Raw genomic sequence first — 26,407 nt, 5'->3', positions numbered from 1 at the left:
CAAGCAAAAAGAAAAGAGGAAGATTGGCAACAGATGTTAACTCAGGGCAAATCTCTCTCACCAAAAAAAAAAAGAGAGAGAAAGAGACTTGCATTTTGGCTGAGGATGAGAAGAATATAGATCAAACACATAGGGAAGGAGATATGCATATGATTATGGATTATGGACTAGAAAACCAAGAAGTTCAAGCTATTGATAAAAGTCAGAATTTTTTTTCAGACCAAAGTGTTTTATCAGCAGTCAAACCAAATGTTGCTGAGAAGTTATGATGTCTACCTTGGAAAAAGTGACCACTTCCCAGTCAGGAACTATACACCTAACAGGGTGATATATATCAATGATTATTATATTTCTTTCCTCATCAGGTAGTTGTAAGCATTGAATGCCATCTTCATAAGGAAACACTGTACAAACTTCAAAACACTAGACAAATACACTTAGGAGTTCTTGGGTTTCGGTCATAAAAACAAACTACTACCAGGTGAGATTAAAAAACTGCTTCCTTTCAGTTAGTCAGTACCAGTCATAATCAATCTTTCTGCCATTAGTCTTTATATATACCCCATGGAGCAATAAGTTTACTCATTGACTGTGTTTCAAAGTTCTAAGATAAACTCGTGAAAACTCAAGATTTTAGAGCTAAATTTATACATAATGCTATACTGTCAAAATTCTATGAGAGTAAAGGATGTTCATTTGAAAATAATTTTACATTTAACTAATGATGTGTAGCCAAATAGTGAATTTTCTATGATAACATGCTGAAAATAATAAGGCAATATTTTGAGGTTAATATCTTAGACTTGATCAAAATTGTATTGGTGTGTGAAAATAAAGTTACATGACATATGTCGTTATACTTTACCTAAAGTTTAGACTCACTTTATAAATTTTAGTCCCCCTTTCACACACACACTTCCCAATTATTATCTCTTCATGGAAGTGCTTTAATTTATTTAAGTATTGTGTCTTAGATTTAGAAAGTAATAAGTAATTAAGGAATATCATAGAAAAATTTGAATTCAGAAAGCTACAAGTAATGTTTGACCTGGAGTTCTCACCATATCAAATGGAATTCTTCCTTATAGAAATATAATGCCAATTATATGAATAATGATTTAAGAAACAATCTTAGGATTGCTATCTTGTAGGAGCAGTTGCTTCCCAAGATGCAGGCATGACGGGATCAGAGAAGCTTCAGTTCCTTGCAACTCTGAACTCAAAGTGAAACCTTGGTCCTTAAACACCAAATGGTGGGATCATCTGATGCACTCTGTTTGCATTCTATTAGAAAACAGGATAAACTCTGTGAAACGTGCTCCTTAAAGGTCTGAGTTTGAGTATATCCAGTATATCAAGTATACCCATCAAAATGGATCTGCCATAGATAGGTAGACAAACAGATACCACGAGAATCAAGTCTAACACATAAGTGACAGAAAAATAAATTACTTTCTTTGCAAACTTAATTGATATCTCATTAAAATGTACATCATAATTTATTGTCTCATTATCTTTAAAGTTACTCTTAAGCTTCATGAAGAATTCCACTAACCGTGGCACAATATAGTATCAAAATGTATTAATCATTTGCAAATATTTGTCTTGAATTAGGAAATGCTCCTCTATCTCAGGCCATTTCTCAAACTGCCCCTGAATGTATACAACATGAAGTTTCTAGAGCTGTTAAGGTAAGCCTGGCCATATTGAAGTGGGTTGTAAAAAAAATGGAATTTTTGAACACTGTATTCAAATCAGCAAATTACAGAAATCAAGTATGATCATATCTGTTGAAAGGGATGCTTATAATGATACTTTAGTAATTCTCATGTTGGGATTTTATAGCCAGCATCTGAAATTGTAATATCATTGAGTATCAGCAGACAAAATAAAGTAACAAAATTTCCTATAGGATAAAGGTAAAACATTAGTCAGGACAACTCTCTAAATTTTCATTTTCAAGTTTTTGCACTAAATAAAAGTGGAAGCCATATGTTCAAAAATGTTCCTGTATCTGGAAAATAAGTTTATGGCTTTTCCCCATAAAATACATTTCGAAGTCCCAAGATGGAGTAATTAGAGAGTTTCTGTATGGGATTCCGTAAATTGTCACACCTGTTCACTTGAAGAAAGAATTAAAACATGCAGGCTTCAACAGAATTCAAGAACTCATTAAAAGACTTACACTGTACCAGCAGAAATTACTTAATATAGGAAAAACATCAGTCATTTCCAGGCAGTCATCAAGTGACTTTTAAATCACTGAAACTGACAAATCAGAAGTGGAAAATTATCACAATTATATAAGCAGTATTATTGCAATGTATAGAACATCTGCCACTAATGACAGTCAATTCAACATTCTAAAGGAGAGGCATTGTACATTCAATATTACAAGGCTATAAGTGGCTTTTTCACTTTAAAACCAATGCAATCACACAATTTTCACAGTTGGTATGAAAACTGAACTCATTCTGAGTCAAAGATAAGTGGATATTCATATTATCCATATCGCCATTTTTAGCAAGACCAAATCTGTCATTTTTAAGAGATGGTGTATTTCTTTCAATATTCCTTCCAGTGTCCTAATAAAACCTGTAGTGAAAACTGTGGTCTTTTTCTTTCTATCCATGGCAATAAGAGTGTACAGTATTCAAATATAACCCTGTGACTCTAGCTCAAAAACAAAGATTGCTTCACACTGATTCTCAGGGATGTCTGTCAGAAGATAATCACAACAATTTGAAATTCTTTTAAGATTAAGAACAAGTCCCATCTCTTACTTTCTTGATTATAAAAGATTTATTCAATTCCTTATATTTGCTATAAGATGGGGCTGTGAATTTGACTAGATCATAGGCCTTGCTGTCAAGGACTCTGAAAATCAGTAGGAGGAGTAAAGGAAGTGAGTTTTGGAGAAGTAATGGAAAGAAAAGGAGACTTCATTATAGAGAAGGCAAAAAAATATGAGCAACAGCAGAGAAAATGTGTATGACTTGTTCATTCCACAATCACTAGAACTATTTTATTAGGGCAGACGATTAGCTTGGAGAAATATTGAAAAATAAATTTATAAAATTAGATAGAAGATAACTGTATTAATACTCAAATACTAGAAAAAAGGAGACTGTGTTTAACTGTATTAGTAAAATAGAAGAAATAAACATTGAATGAAGAGTTATGCCAAACAATAGCAGAAGTAGCAACAGCTAAAATTAATTGAATGCTTACTATGTGTCTATCATCTACTAAGTACTTAACATAGATTGTGTCACTTAATCCTCAGAAAAACCCAGGCAATAAGACTTGACAATTCTCACAATTTTAAAGATCAGGAAATCAAAATTCAGACAGCTAAAATAATATTCTAAAGATCAGCGAGCCAGGGAGTTGTAGAGATGGTCTTGGAACACAAGCCTACTTAACTCCAATGGCAGTGCTATATTAACCACACCTATGCTATGCTTCTTATCTCATTCTTTTTACACAGAAAGCAGAGAAGGTGTGCTATATTTATTAAATATTATAGATGAATTAACTGAAGATTAGATGACTAAAATTTGTATATCACTCTTATAGACTCTAGTAGCCAAACTTACATAACTCTCAAGTGCATTTTTCTACAATGTAATATAAGCAAAGGAAAACTATTGAGTCTTTTGAGATAGAAAGTAGCATTTACAAAGTAACATTTAGAAAATTAAATTGATCATATTAGGTAAAATTATTTGGGGCAGCACATAATATATTTATCATAGCTACTCCATTCTCTTTCCCCAAAAGTTCAGCTGCTTGACAGTGCTCCATTTACCAAAGCTGCCTTATTTATAGTTGTGAATTTCATTTTAAAATAATTACCATAACATGTAAAATGAAGTTAGGATCACTTTGCTAGAAATTGATCTTTATGCCTAATTATAAATATTTGATGCTTAAAATGATATGTATCCACCTAAAAGTTCCTATTTAGGGTCCCTGCATGTTACTTATTTCAATGGATATTGAATGGACACTGGTTCTAATCCTACAGATATCAAAAAAGCAATGAGATAATATTAAGAACATTATGTCAAAAATTCAACAATGAATATGCAATGAGCAACTTCCTTGAATAGCACAACTTTTGAATCTGACAAGAATTGGAAAATATGAATGTGTCTGTATCTGTCAAAATAACTGAATTTTATCACAAATCTTCCAATAAATATATTACAGGCCAAGCAATTGTACTAGTGAGTGATATCAAATATTTATGCAAGAAAATAATACCAAATTTACACAATTGTTTTGAAAAAGTAGAGTCCAGCTTAACCATTATATCTCAACCTAAAAAAAGTATTTCTAGAAGACTATAATAAATATCCCACATGAATGTAACCAAAAAATTTCTTAACAGAATACTACGAATTAAATTCAGAACATATAAAAAAGATATTTTAAAATGTCCAATTGAGATATACCCCACGAATGCAAGGATGGTTTAGATATGAAAATCTGTAATTCATGAATTAACTGAATGAAGAGATATCATAAGGTTATCTCAGTAGGTACAGTAAAATATTTGACAAAATTCATCATCTAATCTGATAAAAATTTTCAACAAACTATGAATGAGACTCTTTATTTGACAAAGAACATCTGTGTAAAACCTTCGGTTAACATTATCCTTAATGATGAAATACTGAATTTTTGTCTTTTAATATCAAGAAAAACGGAAGAATGCCCTCTTTATTATTAAACATTGTATTGGAGGGCTTACCCAGTGCAATAAGACAATCAAATAAAATTATAAGTATAATATTAGAAAGGAATATATGAAAATAACTTTATTTACAGACAATAAAGTTATTTATATAGACAAGCCTAAGAAATCTGGGGGAAAAATTAGAACTGATAAATACATTTAATATGAACTTAAAGTACAAGGTAATATAAATATCAATTATATTTCTATTTATGAGAGTATATGATTAGAAAAGAAATTTAAAAGAATTACACTTATCATCAAAAAACATTAAAATATTTAAAAATAAATTTAACAAAATATGTGCAATTCCCCTTCCCTGAAAACTATAAAATATTACTAAGAGAGATTAGCAAAGTCCTAAATAATTAGATGCATATATCATGTTCATAGATTAGAGAACTGACTATTGCTAAGTGGTTATTCTTCCCAATTGAACAATATATTCATAACAGTTTGAAGTAAAACACTAGCATGAATTTTTTGATAAATTGGCAAGTTGAATCTAAGCTATATATGGAAAAAATACATAGGAGAATATCTTCATGACTTTGGGATATGCAAATGTTTCCTAAAGAAACACAACATCCACTAAATATAAAATGAAAAAATAATAAATTGGACTTTATCAACATATAAAACATCTGCTCATCAAAATACATGGATTAAAAGGTGAAAAGACAAGTCAGAGACTGAAAGAAGGATTTGCAAAACCCATCCATCACTAATTACTTCTTTCCAGGATATATACAATTTTTCTACAAATCAATAAAGAAAGACAAAAATGGCAAAGTGTGTAAGCCATACTTGTTCTCAAGGTCTATAGTATATTATGGGCCTATACAAGTGTATACAGACACTACCTCATTTTTAAATATTTAATTAACTTTTCACTGAATAAAAGAGAGAAGCAACATTACATATTGGTTTAAGATCAACGTCATTGGAGTAAAGTCATCTGAGTTATAATCCTATTTCTACCATTTCTTCAAAAGGTAAAACAGATATAAGACTAATAATTTCAAGGACATTTCTTTCAGATAAAATGAAAGGTGCACAATAAATAGTAGTTAATAAGTATTCTATTTATGAATAATAATGAAAGGGTATTGAAATTGGCACAACATATATGTTTCATAACTTCTGCTAAATTATATGCTTTTATTGAACATTCATGTTCTCCCATATTTGTAAACAATTTATGCTTTCATTTGTCAATACAAGAAATAAAAGTTTTCATGATCATCCTGAGATCTCATAATTATCAATAATTACCCTTTATTAAGTAAATAATATATACTAGATACTTCGTAGACACATAAATTATCTTCAGACAATTTTATAGCAGGATAGGGAACACTTGGATGCATTGTTTTGCCAATCAATCAAAGGAGGATTTATCACAATGGAAGAGAGACTAATCAGAAGGCACAAAGGAAGCTTTGGTTTTCTATCAGGATGGAGTGGGGTAGGAAAGGAAATCATTGTGCTAGTAGTTGGACCCAGAAACTTTGTCTTTTAGTGTTATGTTACTGTGGATTATGCTGTGCTTAGAACCCCAGGTCACCATCAATGCTGATAATGATCACAGTGACCAGAGACTCAAGAAGAAAAATACCACAAAATGAGGTTTGACAATGTAAAAATAATAACAATCCAGAGTAAAGTATGTGAAACCCTTCCTAGTCAAAGCCTAAAAAAATTACACACATCATTAAATGTGTTAGATTAACTTGTATAAATATTCACCATAATTGTAATTCCAAATTTTATGAAGGCTAAGCCTCAGAGTTGATCGTACATGTGGTGTGCCTCTAGGCTCATGTAACATGATTGACTATTCACAATATTTAACACCCTGCACTCATGAGAATAAGACTAATTCAATTCTCTACATGGCAGGGGGTGAGAGCTGCCACTCAATTGACTGAAGTCAATTTTCGAACTTCAGTCAGAATCAAGTTTCAAAATAGGATTAAAGTTCAATTATTAAAAATGAAAAAAGTTATATCTGATTTAGCTCCTGCTGTCTTTCCTTTCCATGGACAATGTACTATTCTCCATAAATTTTACCCACTGGCAGGGGTTTTGAAAATGGAGAAGTCTACTTTACATTAGAAAATATTCTGCCTACCTTCTGATTTAAACTGCTAACAAAATGACTTACAGTATTCCACACTAGTCAGACTGGACTTCTTGCTACCTGTCCGAATGACACCTGAGCTTATCACATCTGGAAAATTGATGATTCCTACAATGCCCTGACATTATCTCTTTAAATCATTCATCTTAGGTACAGGGATTCCAGTATGCCTTGAAAATACACCTTCTTTAATCTTGAAACTAAAATTAAATTTTTTAGCAGTAAGTTAGTCCTAAACTAAGACTGAAGAATTTGTTTTCTGACAATCACTTGTTTCTATATCAAACTCATATTTGAAAGGTTTTGAAAATAAGTCAAGAACTGATCACATATAGAATAAGAATTTTAATGGTTCCTTGAATTTCTCAAAAAGATGCATTAAAATTTTTTTGCAATAAACCTTATGAAGTTATAAAATTAGAGCAAATCACTTTATAATGGATAGACAAATCTTATATAACATTTTCAAATTTGGAATTACAATGAAGAACACATTTTCATACAGTTTTAGATTAGACCTTTTATTCCTAATTTTATAATATCTGAGATTGCAGTTGACATCATGGTTAATTATTCTTATTCACACTCTTTCACAATATTTAAAGTGCCTTAAAAATCAGGAATATGTTTTTTTCTAAAGGCTCACTAGTTTTAAAAGAGGACTTGTGTGTTCTACCCCTTATTTCTTTGCAGTCTTGATTTACATTTGCATTAGATGTAAGTTATTAAATAGCTTCTAGCATGATAGCTGTAACTTTGCAAAAGACATGAGTTCCAAAATTCTCAGTTTGGAGTGAAACTTAAGAGCACTGGAAATTTGACATAAAGGCTAATTTATGTAATAATCTCTGATTGATAAGGCATTGGAAATATAAAGTTTCTGAACTTTCATTATGACTCTTTGAAACATAATCTCATTTATGAATCCTTTTCACATGTCAGATAATATATATATTAATATGCACAGATCATCACAGTGGGCAAAAAGATTCTACAGGTTTTAGGTTCTGAAGGTTTTTGAATAAACCCATTAGAAAATATGTATAAGATAACTGGATAGGTAAATACATAGATAGATTATATGTATATACACATATGTTCTTTATAAATTTTTAAAATGTGATACTTCTTGTACATTTTTTGGCTAAGACTTAAAGTCACAAAATAATGATACCAAAAAATATTCCAATCAATTATAGTTACTAGATCTTCTAACATGGTCATCATCTAGTTTGCTCACAATAGCACCAGTTTATGCTCGTGCAGTATAAAACAGAATATTGCTACGATATCAGTTCTCCTCAATTATTAAGTTACCTTTTGTCCTAGATTTTTTAACCAAGTACTCTCATTCACAGTTACATTAAAGTAAATTAGGATGAGGGCCAGCCCAGTGAAGTAGTGGTTAAGTTCACACACTCTACTTCAGGGGCCTGGGGTTTGCAGGTTCAGATTCCAGGTGCAGGCCAATACACCACACGTCAATCCATGCTGTGGAGGTGGCCCACATACAAAACGAGGAAGACTGGCACAGATGTTAGCTCAGCAACAATCTTCCTCAAGCAAAAAGAGGAAGGTTGGCAACAGGTGTTTAGCTCAGGGACTATCTTCCTTACCAAAATATAAAAATAAATAAATAAACTGGGATGGGTTTGACAGATCTCCACTTTGTACTTTAAATTGTACCATGGTCTTTTCTAGAAGTATGACAGATACATAAGCAGTATATTATTTTAATGTAAGAACAAACTAGTGAGTCACCAGTGATAATCTATCCCTCTTTTCTCAGTCCTTTCCAGAAGGAAAGAATACAATATCTCTCATTTAAAGGCAGCTTGTAGATTTTGAAGATCCAAGCAGCTACAAATAGCTAACTTGTTCTTTTTTCACTTGGCAGCAGGAGAAGGATTTGATAATACTTCCCTGTGAGCAGAAAGATGCTTGACTGCAAGTAAGCTGGGTCAGTGGGAACCACAGGAAATGATGAGTGATGTCTATGTTTTATATGAGAGAAAAATTGAAGCCACACGGTCCTGTCATAGTGTTTATAAGGAGTTGTCTATATGTTTTTGCTGTAGAGGTTTGGTTGCTTATTCTGTGGTATAAATCAGGGGTTGGTAAGCCAAATATGAAATTCCATCTATTTTTGTAAATACTTCATATGTTGCCTATTTAATGAAGCCAATTTTTAGTCAATAAATAAATATTTCAAATATTATTCAATTGTAACTGCTTTGAACTACCTCTTTTGCTCAAAAATGCCATTGTTTGGAAGATAAATTATGTGACCTCTATACATATACAGGATAGGATGCGATATTGTAAAACATCTTTCAACTCATAACCTATCTCAAGGTAATAAAAGACTTGAGGGAAAAAAAGACCTGAAAAGATATCCTTGAAGACAGTTGTCGGAGTTCTTACTGCCTGTATTGTGCCAACCCCTCTTCCTGTGCAGCAGTGGCTGCTGCTGTACTCAACCAAAATTTCAAATCTCCCTCAACTCAGTTAGCTGGAAGCACCTGCAAGAGACACTCCTGGAGATATTACCATTCTCTGCTATTTGGGAGACATACATCTTTTGTTTCACTCCCACAAAAGGAGTCTTTAGGTGTCTAATTGTGGCTGCAGATGCCATGCCTAGAGACATTTTGAAGAGGAACAGGTATACTGATGGTCAGATATATTTTCCAGAAAATGGGAAACTGCACAAGAGCTCAAAGATGAGATGGGAATGGTTTAAACACATTTTCGTGGTTTATACGTTTAATCAATAGTTAAGAAGCTATTGGGTTAAACAATGATTTTATTTCACATCTTTAAATTCATTTGAGAAGAAATAAAAATTTTTGACTTTTCATGAAAGGGGATTTGTCTGTAACGATGTGTTACTTAAGGAAATAAGTTACATATAATTTATGCAAATTATGTGCAAAATGTGCACTATTTCTAAAAATATTTTAGTACTAACGAATAAAAGACATTTTATCCTGGTGGAAAAGCTTGTCACTGGTGTCCAAACTCTTCTTATATTATGAAATATGTAGCAGAATAATCATTTAATTGTTAACCAAGTTTGTTTATTAAATTTATCCATAAAAAAGGTCAGAGTACAGAACTGCTAAAATTGTATTATTCAGTAATAAGTTAAACATTTCAATTTGAATTTGAAATAAGACAAAATTAAAATCACATGCATGTATACATACAAGTGCATTTTTTACCTGAAAATGGTTCATCACATTCACAAATGAAACTATTTGTGGTAATATTGCTGTAATTCCCATGGAAACAGACGTATGGTTGACATTGGTCAATTATTTCTGAACAATTTATGCCTATAAAAATGAAAGAAAATTATTTTTTCAAGTAGATTAAAGTATTTACATTGTTTATTAATAGTTAATTATGGTCATCAATTTTCCCCAAATTCTTTAATAAGGAATAATATAAAAATTTTGAGAAAATGTAATTCTAATTAAGAAATAGTGCTGCATAATGATCTATTTAAATAGAAACAAAAATTAATTTCAATAAATTTAACATCAGTTTCTCTGTCTTATGATCCCATAATATTAAAATATCTTTCTGATTACTGATATTTGAGTTTGGTTACTTTGCATGATAATTTGAATTTATAATCATGTTTTGACAATAGATAATATTAATACATGTAGATACCAGTTCTTCAACACACAGTGGTAGCATTGCAGTGGTAGTCTACAATACATTGAAATGTATATAGTGTCTTAGCCCTACTACCTGGCCAAGGCAACAATCCAAAAAGGAAAACACAAGGATGAACCAGGGCACAGTTTCAGTTAAGCAAGATGAATAAGCTGTAGAGGTCTGCTGTACAACATTGCACCTGACATCAGCAATAATATATTGTACACTTAAAATTTTGTTAAGAGGGCAGATCTCATATTAAGTGTTCTTTCCACAGTAAAATAAAATAAAAATCTAAAATTATGAGAGAAAAAAAAAAGAAAAAGCTGCTTGGATTCTCAGAAGCTATGCACAAACTTCTAAGTTCTACATGTTCTTGCCCTTGCTGCTATATCACATTTTCCAAATCCCTCTTACACAAACTATCACGGTCCTACTATATCACATACCATAACTTTGCAGAGCATATTTTCCTATGCAGTTAATCACCTCAAAATATCCTCCATAGAAGAATGTGCCTAGAAAATTCCAGGGCATGGTAAGTGGGCACATTACTACAAAACATCTGTACATGACTTGGCAATAGGCCTGCCCTCCCACTCTAATTGAATTTTAATTTAATTTGTAAGCAGATTTTGCCAATATCATTGATGCCTTTCAAATTCCTTACAGACTGACATCCCTGTTCACTAACACAGAACACTTCTTCCTTCTTGTACCTCCAAACAACCCCCAACACAATGAAAATATGTCCATATAATTGTATGTTAAAATATTTCCATACTCAAAAACTAAATTAAGAGTAGAATGTGCCATAGGTTATGTCCTATTTCAATTTCAATAAGTGTAATGGGACAAATTGTGACTCCCAAAATTCATACGTTGAAATCCTAAACCTCAGGATCTCAGAGTGTGACCATATTTGTAGACAAGGTCTTTAGAGAGGTTGAATGAAGTCATCAGGCAGGGTGTTAATCAAATGTGACTGATGTCCTTATAAGAAGAGGAAGCTTGGACACACAAACACATACTGAGGGAAGATGATATGAAGACTCAGGAGGAAACGGTCATCTCTGGACCAAGGAGAGAGGCTTCAGAAGAAGCCAACCCTGCCAATACCTCCATCTCAAACTTTTAGACCTTAGAACTCTGAGGAAATAAATTTCTGTTGTTGAAGACACTCAAACTGTGGTACCTCTTTTGGCCGCACTAGCAAATGAATACAGTGAACATTCTCAATTTCTTTGGCAATTCTACATATTTCTGTATCTTCTGAGATTTAAAATTGAAGTAATTATAATTAAAGTGGCATAATGGTATATACTGTGTTTTAAAAAATAAATAAGTAATATTAGGTACTTTTATGGCATTTAAAATTTAAGGGTTTAAATTGCCTATGGCTGTGTTTCTAATAAATAAGCAAACAAACATTGGGTAAGAAACAAACCACTCTACGCAGTTGGAGTAAAACCATTGAAATGATATTCCACAGTATACGATTACATATACACCAAGTAATATTCTGATAGATGGCGTAAATTTTCCGTTCAAATATTCTTTAGAATTCTTTGGAGAAGTTAAAATGTATGCTTTAGGAGCTCTCAATTAAATGGGTTTTCATTCATCCCAAATCAGCAATTTGAGTGCTTTTCCTTTTTCACTGAGGTGCTAATTTTAGTCACCTGATATACTACTGGATGAGTGAGGTAACTCATCTTTTATCACTAATGCCAGTAAAATCAAATGAGAATTTGTTCCCAGTTATAGAGAGAGGATATTCGGTGGATTTTGCTGGGATTAACTTCTGAAGTAGTCTTGGTACCTCCTTACTATAGAATTTAAAATTACTCCTTAAAAGATTGGTTTAGGGGCTGGCTCAATGGCGTAGTAGTTAAGTTCGCATGTTTGCCTTCAGTGACCCGGGGTTCCCCGATTCCAATCCCGGGTGCGGACATGGCACCAGTTGTCAAGCCATGCTGTGGCAGGTGTCCCACATATAAAACAGAGGAAGATGGACAGGGATGTTAGCTCAGGACTACGCTTCCTCAAAAAAAAAAAAGAATAAAAAGATTGGCTTAGGTCAATTTTAGAGCCCACAATGGCTTATTGAGTTATTCACTACATTTTACCAGAAAGCCTCCTCAAACTTGCCTCCAATGGGGTCTTCCAAGGCACATGGAAGAAAAACCTTGGTGAATCCCCCAAGCCTGCCCAGCAAAAGTTACATCCCTGAGCCTGATCTGCTCTAGTCATGTCTGCTGCTCACACTCCTTCCTCCTTCATGACCAAAATATGCTACCAACCTGTTATCTGTTTTCCCGTACTGTCATTGCAAACCACGTCAAGTACTTCCTTTGTTAGCTCATTGTTGCCTCGCCTATTACCTTGGAACTCTCCATGCCGAGTCTCTGGAACGCTTATTAAAAGAAAGCCTTTCATAAGTTCCCAAACTTTAAATATTCCTTGCATTTCTCAATGTTTCTCTTCACTTTCTGCTGATGACCCAAATTCCCTAGTAAACTTTCAAGTAGAGATAGCTTACTTTCCCTTAAATCCTCACTTTAGCCTCAGGTAATACAGTTTACATTGTTTCTAAATTGCCCTTCTTCTGGCTTCATCCAGTCACCAAATATCTCCCTTTTACAACCTTTCCTCATCATTGCCTCTCATTTAGCTTATTATAACCAGTTATTCATTCTATCACGCTCTTTCCTTCCTTGTCACTATCTGTCAATCATGTTATAGGTGCCACTACAACATCCAGTAAGAACACTGCTTTTGGCTTACAATGATCTTTTCCTCTCCAGCTTTCTCCAACAACTTCAAGCTTCCCCACAAGCGAATGGTTCCTTACCTTCCTCTCCTCAGATCCATACTTCATTTCCACATTATCACCCAGAACTGTTGAACCCAAATATCACATGCCCGTGAATTTCATGCAATGAATAATATTATCCTGATCATTTTACTTTTTAATATATGAGACATTAAGAGTGAAAATAGGTATTTCAGGATAAAACACATGTGTTTTTAAGAAACTCTCTTTAAATAAGCAGAAAAACTCTTTTAGAGAATGCCTGATAGGATTTTTATATGTCCAGGATCCAAATTTAGCCCATTCTAAAAAATCTGTAAGACTTTTAAAAATGTAGCTTGTTTTTTGTTAAGTAACAGTTTAAAAATTCAGTTTATTTTTCTATTTTAATAGAATTACATAATTCTTAAAAACAATCTTACCTGTAAATGGTGGGTGACAGATACATTCATATCCTTGCTTATTCCATTTTCCTCTTTTATTAATGCAACTGCCATTATTTTCACATGGTTTATGAGAACATGCATCAACTTCCTGGCAGTATTTTCCAGAAAATGGAGGCTGACAATGGCAGCTGTATACCTTGCTCCAAACTTCAGAAAGACATTTCCCATGCCCAGAGCAAAATTCTGAATGCAGAGGTTCCTGGCAGAACTGCTCTTTCACAGTCACATTTAGTCGAAGTCCCAGTTGACAAAGCGATGGACCATTTGCCATTACTGTGATAAAATAATGTGTCCCAACACTCAGCCACTGAGAATTCACAGTGTGCATTCCTTTCAGTTTGCAACCAAAAAGTAACTGATCTTCAGTTGTGGCATTTTGCACACAGTCAATGAACGATGCTTCAGAAACATTCATCAAATTTATTTCTGGAGACTGAAGAGATGGTTCAGAAGAAATTACAAGAATGTCTCCTAATTGAATTTGCAAAGGGCAAATCTGGGGAACAACTTGATTGCCTAAAGGGCTCATTTTAGTATTTACATCCCCAAACCAGCAATCTCCATAGAAGTCCGTGCAGATGTTTTCCGACAGTGTCCAATTCACCACATACGATGAGGGTTGTGTATGCCATTCCTCCACCAATTGCCACTTACATGTCATTTTTCCATTTATAACTGTGCTGTGAAGAACCACCAGGCTCAGAAGCATAACTGATTTGTTAGTCATTTTTGGCAATTGTATTTTACAGTCTATCATGAAAGTGTCATAAAGAATTGCTGCAAAATGGGCTTTCAGTATTGCTGGAGATTTCCAAGCAGTGATTTTGTTCAGACGGAACTGATTTTTTTCCTATTCCCAAAGTGCAAGTGGATTTGATGACAGTGGCTTGTGATCAAGAAACAGTAGAGTTCAACTGTTTAAATATTCCTTCAAACAGAAAAAAACACATTGTTAGTGAAGTTTTTCCTAAATTACTTAAGGATAGAGAAAATTCTTAGCTGTTTTCTGCAAGGATTGTGTCAGCAGCAGTTGGGCACCTTCTTTGTGAAACAAGGCCAGGAAAAATGTGGGGAAGATATATTGCATCTCATCCTTCCCTCGATAATCACCTGCTTCTGAAAAGTTCTGGTATCTTTACATAATTAAACCAGCACCTTACTTCAGCCTTTTGTATGTTTTCTTTATATCAAGCTTCAACATAACTGAAACACACCCATAGTCAAGATCCCTCTTTTACAGATGGTTTTAATTTTCTTCAAATATAAGTATTACTCTCTGATTAGTTTTAGAAAAACACCTTGAAAGCATCATTCATAAAATAAGAATAAAAATGTCTTAAATATAATGTTCATGTAATATTTTCATACAAACATAAGCCTTAAGGTGCCTGCTGGTGACAGATCATGTTCCTCTAATCCAGGAGGTGGGAGCTCCCACATTTGTAAAAGACTCATAGAAAATTCTGTTGTATAAACAACTAAACTTAGAATGAGTCTTCACCCAGCTTCTACAGGAATGGTGGGAGGGTGGAGAGCAAAGTTGGAAAAGCAAGCGTAAGATGGTGTAATGAAAGGATGATAAATAGAAGTAGCATGTGGTGACTTTTTGTTTCATCACTCAGCACTGGTGTGAAAGGAGAGGTCAGGGAATCAATCCTGTTGGAAGGCACCATTACTCCCAGAGGGTAAGAAACTAAATAGGGATTTTGAGATTTAATATATTGACCCATTTAAAAAAATAGTAACTACCATTCATTGAGGGTTTTCTCTCTGTAAATACCTCTACTACCTGATTAACAAATAAACTGTAATCCTTACAACAAAATTCAAATTCTGAGAAGATAAATGGTACGATGGGAAAACATGCTCTTTGGATCTCGGTTATGTTATTTATTCATCCTGCATTCTTTGGCCACATGGGTTTTAATTCCCTCCCTCTCACATATGTAAGAATATAGTAAATATATTAATATAGAGAAATTAACATAGTAGTATTGAATTAACAATATAGTATCGAAGATTGAATTCGACTACGTAAGCACATACAAATCATTCTATAAAAGGTAGTGCTTGTTTCACTCAGCAGGTAAGTGGAATATCTCGAGTTAAAATTCAGGTTTGTCAGATTCAAAATCCCAGCATTTCCTACTATACCTTGATTATCAATTAGATATTGTGAAAATAAATGGTTCTATGCTGTTATGTGATGTAATTAATTTAACTCATATCAAATATTTATGGTAAATCTAATTTCTTAATGGCTATTCTAGAGCATGTAGAAATTAAACTTGAGTTATAAATTACTTCTTTGAAAATTCAATTGTGGACATTATAACTCTATAAAAGATAATTCATATAAGTAATGTATTACCTTAATATGCAATGAGAAGGTAAAATTACAACTTACTTAGACTCAAAAGTTATGTATGATCATTTTCATTTCAAATATGTTTATCATAATACAAAACACAGGATTTAAATTAACAATTTTGCTAAGGCTTAAAGGTGCTTTAAAGAAGCATATTTGATCCCAATCTATGTGCAGGGTAATATGCTAGGTACTGGGGATTCATCAATGACCAAGTGAAATAAGGTATCAGGTAAAGAACTAAGAGCTTAATGAAGGAGAGAGAATTATTAGGCAAGCAAGATCATCAAATCGCTATGAAAAGAATAGTCGAGAGCACTGTGAGATCAGGTAGCAGGGACATTTAAGAGGAGACAAGAATAAACTTGGACAACGAAATGGAATCATCTGGGAAAATTGCCAACGGAGGCGTATTCCAGGAGAAAACCTCCATGTAAAGATTTTGAGATGAGTGTGACACTAGATACCTTTGAAGAAGTAAGAGAAGCCAAGCTTCTAAACGCAGAGGGAAAAGAAATTATGATAAAATATAAGCTCTCGATTTACAGAGAGATTACATCAAGAAGGGGCAGGCATTGCCAGTAAAGTTGCTCACATTCTGTCTGAGGGCAATGGAGAGCCTGTGGAAGATTTTATATAGGAGATTAACAAGAGTGAATTTTACTTCAATGACATCAGTTTAGTTGCAGGGTGAGGATGTATTGGTGGGTACAATTGGGGGAGCCGAGACATTTGTGGAGGAGTGAGTAGCACTAATCTGGTAAAACAACAGTAATGGCCGGATTCATACAGTGGCAGCAGAAATATAGCAACATTGGTGGAGCCCAGAAATACTTAAATTAGAATGACAACGTCTTCAAGCTGCTGACCTAAGGAGAAAGAAAAACCCAAGAGAAGCAGGTACAGAAACAAGATGGCAAGGGCGAGGGGGATGTCAGAATCACTTATGCAGACACTGAATTTGCAGTGCCCCGCAGCGATTTTCTTGTAGAAGTAGCTGGACATCAATAGTATAGACACATATGAGCACAGGAGAGAAAGCTGGGCTGGAATTCAAAATCTGATCATATCAATTACATATTTTTATATTTCAATATGTAAAGTTGTTGGAAGGATGTTTTAAAATGGGAAAGACTTGGGGCTGGGCTTGGTAGAATAGTGGTTAAGTTTGCATGCTCTGCTTCGGTGGCCGGGGTTTGCCAATTCAGATCCTGAGTGAAGACCTACACACTGCTTATCAAGCCATTCCGTGGCAGGCATCCCATGTATAAAGTAGAGGAAGATGGGCACAGATGTTAGCTCAGGGACAATCTTCCTCAACAAAAAGAGGAGGATTGGCGGCAGATGTTAGCTCAGGGCTAACCTTCTTCAAAATAAAATAAAATAAAATGGGAAAGACTTGATCTTGTTTAAATCATGAGCAAAGGACACAGAGGGAGATAATACGGCAATATGGAAGAAGATACGTGGCAATGGATACAGCACAGAAGGGGAGGAAGGAGGGAAGATTGCTGTAGGCTATTGAGGTTGCAACTTTGGTGGCAGAGAGTTGAGGAATTTATCTTGTGGGATCTTCTATTTTCTCTATGAAATAGGAAGTGATTGACGGAGATAGTAGGTTTGGAAGAAAGAGTGGAATGGACAAGATGTGAAATAAACCATGAGGAAAATGTGAGAATATGTTAATTAGGAAAAAACAGGAGAATCACTAAGCAATACTGAAATACTTTTGTGGCTGTAAATCCCAAATTTACGGTAGTATCAACCTGCACAGGTGCATTATTTTCCCAGTAGCCTAGTTGAAAAAGATACAATAAAAAATTAAGTAGTAAATGGGTTTAAACAAACACAGGCAGCAATTTCTTTCCATGTGTAAATGCTAGGAAACCAATTTCATTTGCATGGAAGCAGAAGGATGTCTGTGTGACATTTTTAGATTCGCTGCAGCTGTGAGCTCGCATTACTGCGGGGCTAATCCTGTGCTTCTCAGAATTCACTGGGCCCCTAATTATTGCACATTGATATTTTCTAAGAGAAAGTGACTTGATGCATTGCATTTATATCTGAGGAAAATTTCAGTAAATGAAAATAGAAGCCAAAAAAAAAAAACCCAGAAAAATCTCTATGAGGTCAATTTGCATCTATATATGCTAAATACAAAATACTTTGAGTTTTATTACAAAAGAGATTAATATAAACATAAAGTATGGATACATTTGAATAAGGAGAAGTAATTTGGACTCAAAAGTAAATATAATGGCATGTGACTCAGTTCATTTATAAAGACGCCCTTCAAATCAAAGTAGCAAGTCAGATGACATTCTGCTCACTTCTAAGCACATACATATGTTCACAGTATGTTTAAGAGTTGAAATTAGGAATCTTTTTCATCCCATGAGACATTGCCATCTTATAAATTTTTGAGTCAAGAAGTCTAGAAGTCTAGGGGCTATGATGGAGACATTCAAAGCATTGTACATAATTGTAACCATAACATCACTTGGCAGCGATGCTACCAGGATAATATTTCACAGGAAAACCTACTGAGAAATTTCAGATGATATGAGCTGTATCACTTTTATATTAGTTTTGTAGTTAGGTTATTCTAACAAATAAAGCCCAACCTATATTCCATAGTTAACAAAACATGGAGAACACTTCTCTTATTCACATATACAAATCGTCTTAAATGACCTCCTTTAAAAAATAAGAAAATAGATTCAAACAAATAAGTTTTATATGAACAAAGAATGATTTGAATACAATGCAGGAATAATACTGTTTGGATTATAACGGGAATTCAATAAAAGATAGCTGAGTTAGGCTGAAAGAAATCGTATGTGATTCATTTGCATGGTGCTCAATACATAATATCATGAACTGTGGAAGTTTTTAAGGAGTTTGTGGTTCATTCTGTATACTAGTGATCTTTTTCATTTTTCACCACATTGCAAAGTACGACCTCCACAACAACAGCTTTTTATTCTTATAAATTATATATTATACTTCATAGAACATATCCAAAATGAAAATTAGAAACGTAGGAGATAAAATGAACAGACACAAAAATCCTAATGATTTGTGCCTGACCACTAGAGAGTGCACAACACATTTTGGATACCACATATTGTATTGAAATTGTGGGAAGGGAATGAAAATGTACTTTAGAAATGTCAATATAGCTGCCAGCAGCAAGGAAGATGAAAATTCTAGCAGGGAGTCCAGAAAAGGGCAAAAATTGTAAATTTTAAAATTAGAGCTGAGACAGAAGTAATGAGGAAGAGACAGCCAATTTAGGAAGAAGAATATTCAAAACAGGGTTACTAATAGGACATGAGATTAAACAAAGGGGTTCGGGTGAAAGCTGACAAACAGAATCCTGAAGAACATTAATGTTCGAGAGATAGGGGAGAAAACAAATCTCAAAACAACCTTGCATTCTGTTAAGGAAAACAACAGAGGAAAAAGTTTCTAGAATTTTTGCAGAGCTGGTACTTATATAAATTATGAAGTGAATTTACTACATTTGATGATTACAATGCAGTTTAATTGATGCCATAGCAATAGAATGATTAGAATGAGACAGTGGGTTTACAGGAGTTAAGGAAAAGAAAAATCCAGTGTAAAAATTCTGTAAAACAATGTCTACGAAAGAAAGGAGAGTGAATAGAGAAGTCAGCAAAGTGGAATTAAAATCTGACTTGAGACATCATTTCCTACAGAAAGCTTTGTTCGAGCTCAAAACTCTAGCTTGGGTACCCCTCCCCATGTGTCTTCACATTGTGATATGTCTCCAAATGCTTAACATAAAATAATGTGCAAAAATGTATCTTCATTCTATTCCCTGAAAATCCTTTTACTTCTATCGTTCACCTTTCTATTATTGTAAGCTAAAGAAGTCAAGAATGGAGTGAATATAGGGAATGTGTGGGGGTCAGTGGTGTTAGGAGATGGAATGGGCCAGGAGACAGCATGTTTCAAGGATGAGTTTAGGAATGGAGAGTGTCATGGGATGAGGTTTAGGGGTGGATTAAGCTCAGAGGTTTTTTTTCCTCATTCTCATTTACTTATAAATATATAATTTTATGATACTATTTTACATACTGAAATGGCCAGGAATTAAATTTAGTCTGTTATTATTGTAAAACTATTTTCCTTTTAACTCTACATGCTCAATGAGTAGCCTTCAAAATTTTTCAATGGCTGCTATTAAAGAGTACTTATATTATAAGAAACACAGTTCACCTTCTGTGAATTAAAATAGATTTTCTGTAAGTAACCTAGACTAGAAAATTAATTACATTTGTATCAGCATATCTGTGTGCGTCCGTGTGTGTGTGTGTGTGTGTGTGTGTGTGTAGCCTTCAATCAGTCTAAGTAATCAGAACATAATAGGATCATTATTTTTATTCCCATTTTGTAGATGATTAAAACGAGAATTTAAATGATTACATCAAGCTTTCATTATTTACCTCTTTCAAGATCATATGTCCTATCTCTTGGCTGAGATCATATGTTTTTCCAGAATGAATTATAGTTCAATGAAGAAAAACTACATTTGAGGAAACTATCTAAATTACGCTTGCCATAATTTAGTTAGTATATAATATCTGGGTCCAAAATGGTAATGGGAATGGAATAAAAAATCCTTGTGTTTTAATTCAAGAGAAGAACTAGTGATGCTTGGTAACTAACTGAACATACAATATAAAGGAGTCACCATTTTAAAGGCTATCATTTTAATTACTATTATGGACTTTATATTAGCTTTTCTATATCTTGTGGTTAAACTTTATCAAAACATTTCATTTCATATATGACATTGTGCAAAAGCATAGAGATTATTGTTGACATACCAGAGTACAGTCTAAGAAATCAGAAATTATTTAGTAATGCTCTAATCTTACTTTAAAAATATCACCTCAGCAAGATTGCCATTATCTAGAGATTGAAAACATTAACGTTAAACAGAAAGTGATGATATAACAGCACCATATCTTTCCCAACATGATTGCTCGCTTTGAGGAAAGAGAAATGTTTCCATAAAATAAAAATTTGAATAAATTATGATTTCATTTAGACTTCCTTTCTCCCCACATTTAATTCAGAATATTATCTTATAGTTTTTTTCAAATTAGGTGAAACTTCCTTTCCATTGTCTATACATTTCAGTTTCCATAAAAATTTTTAAAAAATGTTCTCTGTTAAAATAGTGATCTTCCATTGAAATTTACATCACTAAAATATATGAAATGTCAGAGACTGTATGAGACCTACAGCCAAAAATGTTTTGAGAGTAGGACCTATTTTTCCCATTTCAAGTACTGCTCCTCGCTTTTTAAAATTTATTCCTCAGAAATGTTAAATGCCATAGAAGTGTTAGACCTTCCTACATCTTTTAGTATCTGCTAGAGATATAATTATCCCTTGCTGAGGCCTCAAATAAATGATTTTTAAGTCTTGCGCAATATGCTGGAAGCCCACATTCTTTGAGAATCTGAATGTCAAGACAAGTAAGGAATTAGTGGCTTTGGTGAACAATGTCACTGGCCTGGACAGAGCCCTTCCTTTAGTTATTTCAGATCTAGACTGGAAAATGTAAAATCAAGAAAATCTTGTTTGTAATATTCCCACCTCATATGTTAAAATAAAACTTGTAAATTACAGTTTTGAAAGCCAAAACAGAACTATACAGAATTTGGGACGTTCATTCTCAAACTAGAGAAGTCATTCTACTTGCAATGTAATTTACGCAAAAAGAAAAAAAATATTGTCATAGAGAAAACTCAAGATGACTCACATTTCTTACGTGTTTTAAGGAAATTAAAGAGAGAGTGAACTTCAGTCAAGAAATGGGAGACTAGGAGGAGTCACAATAAAGATGCTGGGAAAAAAAAAGAAAGAAATTAAATGTAAAGATGTGAAAGTTAAAAGGAAGGAATTAAAACATACGGACACAGCAAACAGAAAAGATGAAACAGACAGCAGCTTATTCTAAGTGACCCAAACCTACCCAAGATAAAGTATGATCTATTAAAAGTGACAAAAATATAGACTAAATGATTTTCTTGGACATTTTCAAATTTATTAATCTTTATTAAAATTTTATTTTATTATTACTAAAGTTAAAGAAATAGAATCATTTAAATCATTAAAATGATATTTCATGAGAAACTTATAAAGTGAAATCAGCTCTCTGCTCTAAAAATCATCACTTGTTCTGTCCAACTCCTCATAGAATGTATATTCAATTTTTTTAATCTATTTTTTCAAGAAGTTACTTCTACGTTGCCAAATTACATGTACATACTTTTTAAATAGAGAGGTTTTTTAAATTCCAGAGGGTTTTAGATCTACAGAATTATGAGGAAGAATGCAGTGTTCTTACATATATCACATTACCCAGGCTTCCCCATTTTTTATCTGAGATTAGTGTGATACATTTGTCACAATTAATGAGCCAACATTAGTTAATCAACTTTACTTAATGTCTACACCTTGTTCAGATTTCCTTAGCTTTCACCTTATGTTCTTTTTCTTTTCCAGGATCCCCTCCAGGTTACCACGTTACATAGAGTAGTCCTATCTCTTTAGGCTCTTGGTTGTGATAACTTCTCAAACTTGCCTTGTTTTTGATGACCTTGACATTTTTTAAGAGAACTGGTCAAGTATTTTGTAGAACACCCTTCAACTGAAATTTGTCTGATGTCCTTCTCATAGTTAGACTGGAGGAGTATGTTTGGGGGGGAAGACCACAGAAGCAAAGTGCCATTTTCATCACATCCATATTGAGGGTACATAGCATCAGTATGACTAGTCACTGCTCATATTTACATTGGTGATCCAGCTTGAGCTGGTAATTGTCAGGTTTCTCCACTTTAAAGTTACTCTTCTTTTTTTTCTCCCTCCATTTTCATCCTGTATTGTTTGGAATATGATAAGAATATGTTTAGTTTTATAAAAAAAAAAAAAAACTGCCAAACTCTTTTCCAAAGTGGTGTTACCATTTTTCATTCCTACCAGCAATGAATGAGAGTTTCCATTATTCCACATCCTTGCCATCAGTTGCATTGTAAGTTCCTTGGATTTTAAACATTCTAATAGGTGTTTAGTGGTATCTCATTGTAGCTTGAATTTTGAAATTCCTAATGACAAATAACGTTGAACACTTTTTCATATGCTTATTTGCTATCTGTATATCTTCCTTGGTGAGTTGTCTGTTCAGATCTTACGTATATTTTTAAATTTGGGTCTTTCATTTTATTATTGTTAAGTTTTAAGAGTTTTTTTAAATATTTAGACACAAAACCTTTATCAGATAAGCGTTTTGCCAATATTTTCCCTGTCTTTTCACTTTCTTAACAATGTCACTTGCAGAGCAGAAGGGTTTAGTTTCAATAAAGTCTAAATTTTCTTTTTTTCATTAACCATGCTTTTAGAATTGTATTTTGCATCTTGAAATCAGGTAGAGTGAATCCTCCAACTTTTTTCTTCTTCAGTATTGTGGCTGTTCTAGTCTCTTGCCTCTCCACACTTTAGAACCAGGTTGTCAATATCAACAAAATAGTTTTCTGTGATTTTGACTGGGATTCTGCCGAAACTTTGGAACAAATGGGGAAGAACTGACATCTGAACTATTCTGAGGCTCCCAAACAATGAAAAGGGAACATTTCTCCATTTATTTATAGCATTTAAAATTTTTTTCATCAGAGTTTATAACTTTATGTATCTAGGTCTGTAAATATTTTCACAGATTTATATCCAATTATGTTTTGTTGTGCTATTACAAATGTCATTTTTTTTCTTTTAAATATTAATTGTTCACTGCTGTTACATAGGAAAGCAATTCACTTTTACATGTTAATGTGTATCTGGGACTATGCTATAGACATTTATTAGCTCTAAGAAATTTTGAGGGTAGGAATAGAGACAGTTTTATTTCCTCCTTATCAATCTGCATTCCTTCTACTTGCTTTTCTTGTCCAATTGCACTAACTAGGAATTCCAGTACATACTGAATAGGAATGATGAGAGAACATTCTTGTCTTGTTCCTGATCGTAGGAGGAAAGTATCTCAGTTTTCACCATTAAAGTAGGTTTAATGAAGGTTTTGTTCTGACATTGACTGAAGGTTTTTTTTAGATGTTCTTTATCAAATGGAGGATTTTCCCCTGTATTTCTAGCTTTCTCCGAGTTTTTATCATGATTAGCTGTTCGATTTTGTCAAATGGTTTTTCTGTCAATTGATGTAATCATTTGATCTTTCTCCTTCAGTCTGTTGATATAGTGGATTATACCAATTAACTTGAAAATGTAGAACCAGCCTTGCAGATGCAGAATAAATGTCAATTTTTCATGGTGTACAATTATTTTTATTTGTTGTTTAATTCACATAGCTAATATTTTTTTGAGAATTTTGTGCCTATGTACATGAGAGAGATTAGTAGGTCTTTTCCTTTATTTTAATGTCTTTGTCTAGTTTTGGAATTAGGTTAATACTGGTCAGAGAGGTGCTAGAAAGTGTTCCTTCTGCTTCTATTGTCTGGAAGAGATTATAAAGAACTGGCACCATTTCTTTCCTGAATAGTCGGAAGAATTCGCCAGTGAAATCACCTGGGCCTGAAGATTTATTCTGAGGAAGGGCATTAATTACTGATTCAATTTCTTTAACAGATATGCACCAATTCAGATTAGTTCTGTCTTCTTACATGAGTCCTGAGAGTTTATGTCTTTCAAGGTATTGGTTCATTTCAACTAACTTATCAAGTATTGGGCCATAAAGTTGTTTTTAGTACCCTTTTATTATCCTTTCAATGTAGATAAGAACAATAATGTTGACCCCTGTTTCATTTATGCTGTTAGTAATTTGTGTCCTCTCTCTTGGCTAGCTTGCCTAGAGTCTTTATCAGTTTTACGGGCCTTTCAAAGAATAAAGTTTTGCTTTTGTTGATTTTGTCTCTTGTTTTCCTGTTTTTAATTGTATTGATGTCTGCTCTAATTTTTATTATTTCTTTTCTTTTGTTCATTTAGGCTGAAATTGCTCTTCCTTATCTAGTGTCCTAAGGTGGAAGCTTAAGTTATTGATTATTGATCTTTCCCTTTCTCTAATATATGCATTTAATGCTTATACATTTTCCTCTGTGCACTGCTTTTGCTGCATCTCACAAAGTTTGATAAGTTTCATTTTCCTTTTCATTTAGTTCAAAATATTTTTGAAATTTTCTTGAGATTTCTTTGACCAAACTGTTATTTAAAAGTGAATTGTTAAATTTTTAAATATTTGTACATTTTCCAGCGATATTTCTCATACTGAATTCTAGTCCCATTCCATTGTGGCCTGAGGGTATATACTTTGCATGATTTCATTCTTTTAAATTTGTTCAGGTATGTTTTACATCCTTGGATGTGGTCTATCTTGCTGAATGTTCCATGAATAGTCGAGAAGAATGTGTCCTGTTGTTGGACAGGGTATTCTGTAAACGCTAATTAGATCAAGCTGATTGATAGTGCTGAAATGGTCAACCGTATCTTTATTAGGTTTCTGCCTGTTCGACTTATCAGTTACTGACAGGGGTATTTGATATCTCCAGTGATAATAGTGGATTTTGTCTTTCTCCAATCAGTTTTATCAGTTATTGCCCTAATATTTTGACAGACTTATTAGGTGCAGACACATTAAAGATAGTTATGTCCTCCTGGAGAATTGACTCCTTTATTATCAGTTAGTATCCCTCTTTATCTCTGATAATTTCCCTTGTTCTAAAGACTGCTCTATCTGTAATTAATCTGGCTACCCCAGCTTTCTTTTGATTTGTAGTAATGTAGGATATGTGTTCCCATCTCTGGTAACCTATCTGAGTCTTTACACTTAAAGTGGGTTCCTTGTAGGCAACATATAGATGAGTCTTGTTTTGTTATTCTTCACTCTGATAAGCTCCTTTTTGTAACTGTATTTCATTCATTTCCAGAGGCCTGTTTTTCAATATGCTCTGGTATTATCTGGGTATTTTATATAACATTTTATCTCATCTTTTAGTATGTGAATTATACTTTTTGTAATAAATTTTTATTGATTGCCCTACCATTTACATATACTGTTTTCACTAATCCAATTCCACCTTTAAGTAAGAGTATTTTTCATATGTAGCCCTGTACCTTAAACAGAATATTCTCATTTTCTCCCTATTGTCTCTTGTGACATTGCTGTCATTCATTTCACTTA

General features: G+C 33.4%; 1 protein-coding gene across 1 annotated transcript in view; it reads right to left on the bottom strand.

Moving 5' to 3' along the window:
- LOC106833131 (protein eyes shut homolog) overlaps positions 1–26,407 on the bottom strand; it is a 319,291-nt gene that overhangs the window by 128,702 nt on the left and 164,182 nt on the right. The window contains exons 3-4 of the mRNA XM_070514628.1: positions 13,794–14,745; positions 10,112–10,225 (exon numbers count right to left, since the gene is read on the bottom strand). Of these exons, the coding sequence (XP_070370729.1) occupies positions 10,112–10,225; positions 13,794–14,574 (895 nt within the window). The 5' untranslated portion in view covers positions 14,575–14,745. The remainder of the gene's footprint in view (positions 1–10,111; positions 10,226–13,793; positions 14,746–26,407) is intronic.

This window comes from Equus asinus, chromosome 8, assembly GCF_041296235.1.
Source record: "Equus asinus isolate D_3611 breed Donkey chromosome 8, EquAss-T2T_v2, whole genome shotgun sequence".
Lineage (NCBI taxonomy): Eukaryota > Metazoa > Chordata > Mammalia > Perissodactyla > Equidae > Equus > Equus asinus.
The sequence above is the reverse complement of the archived record's forward strand: the minus strand, read 5'-3'. Positions and strand labels throughout refer to the sequence as shown.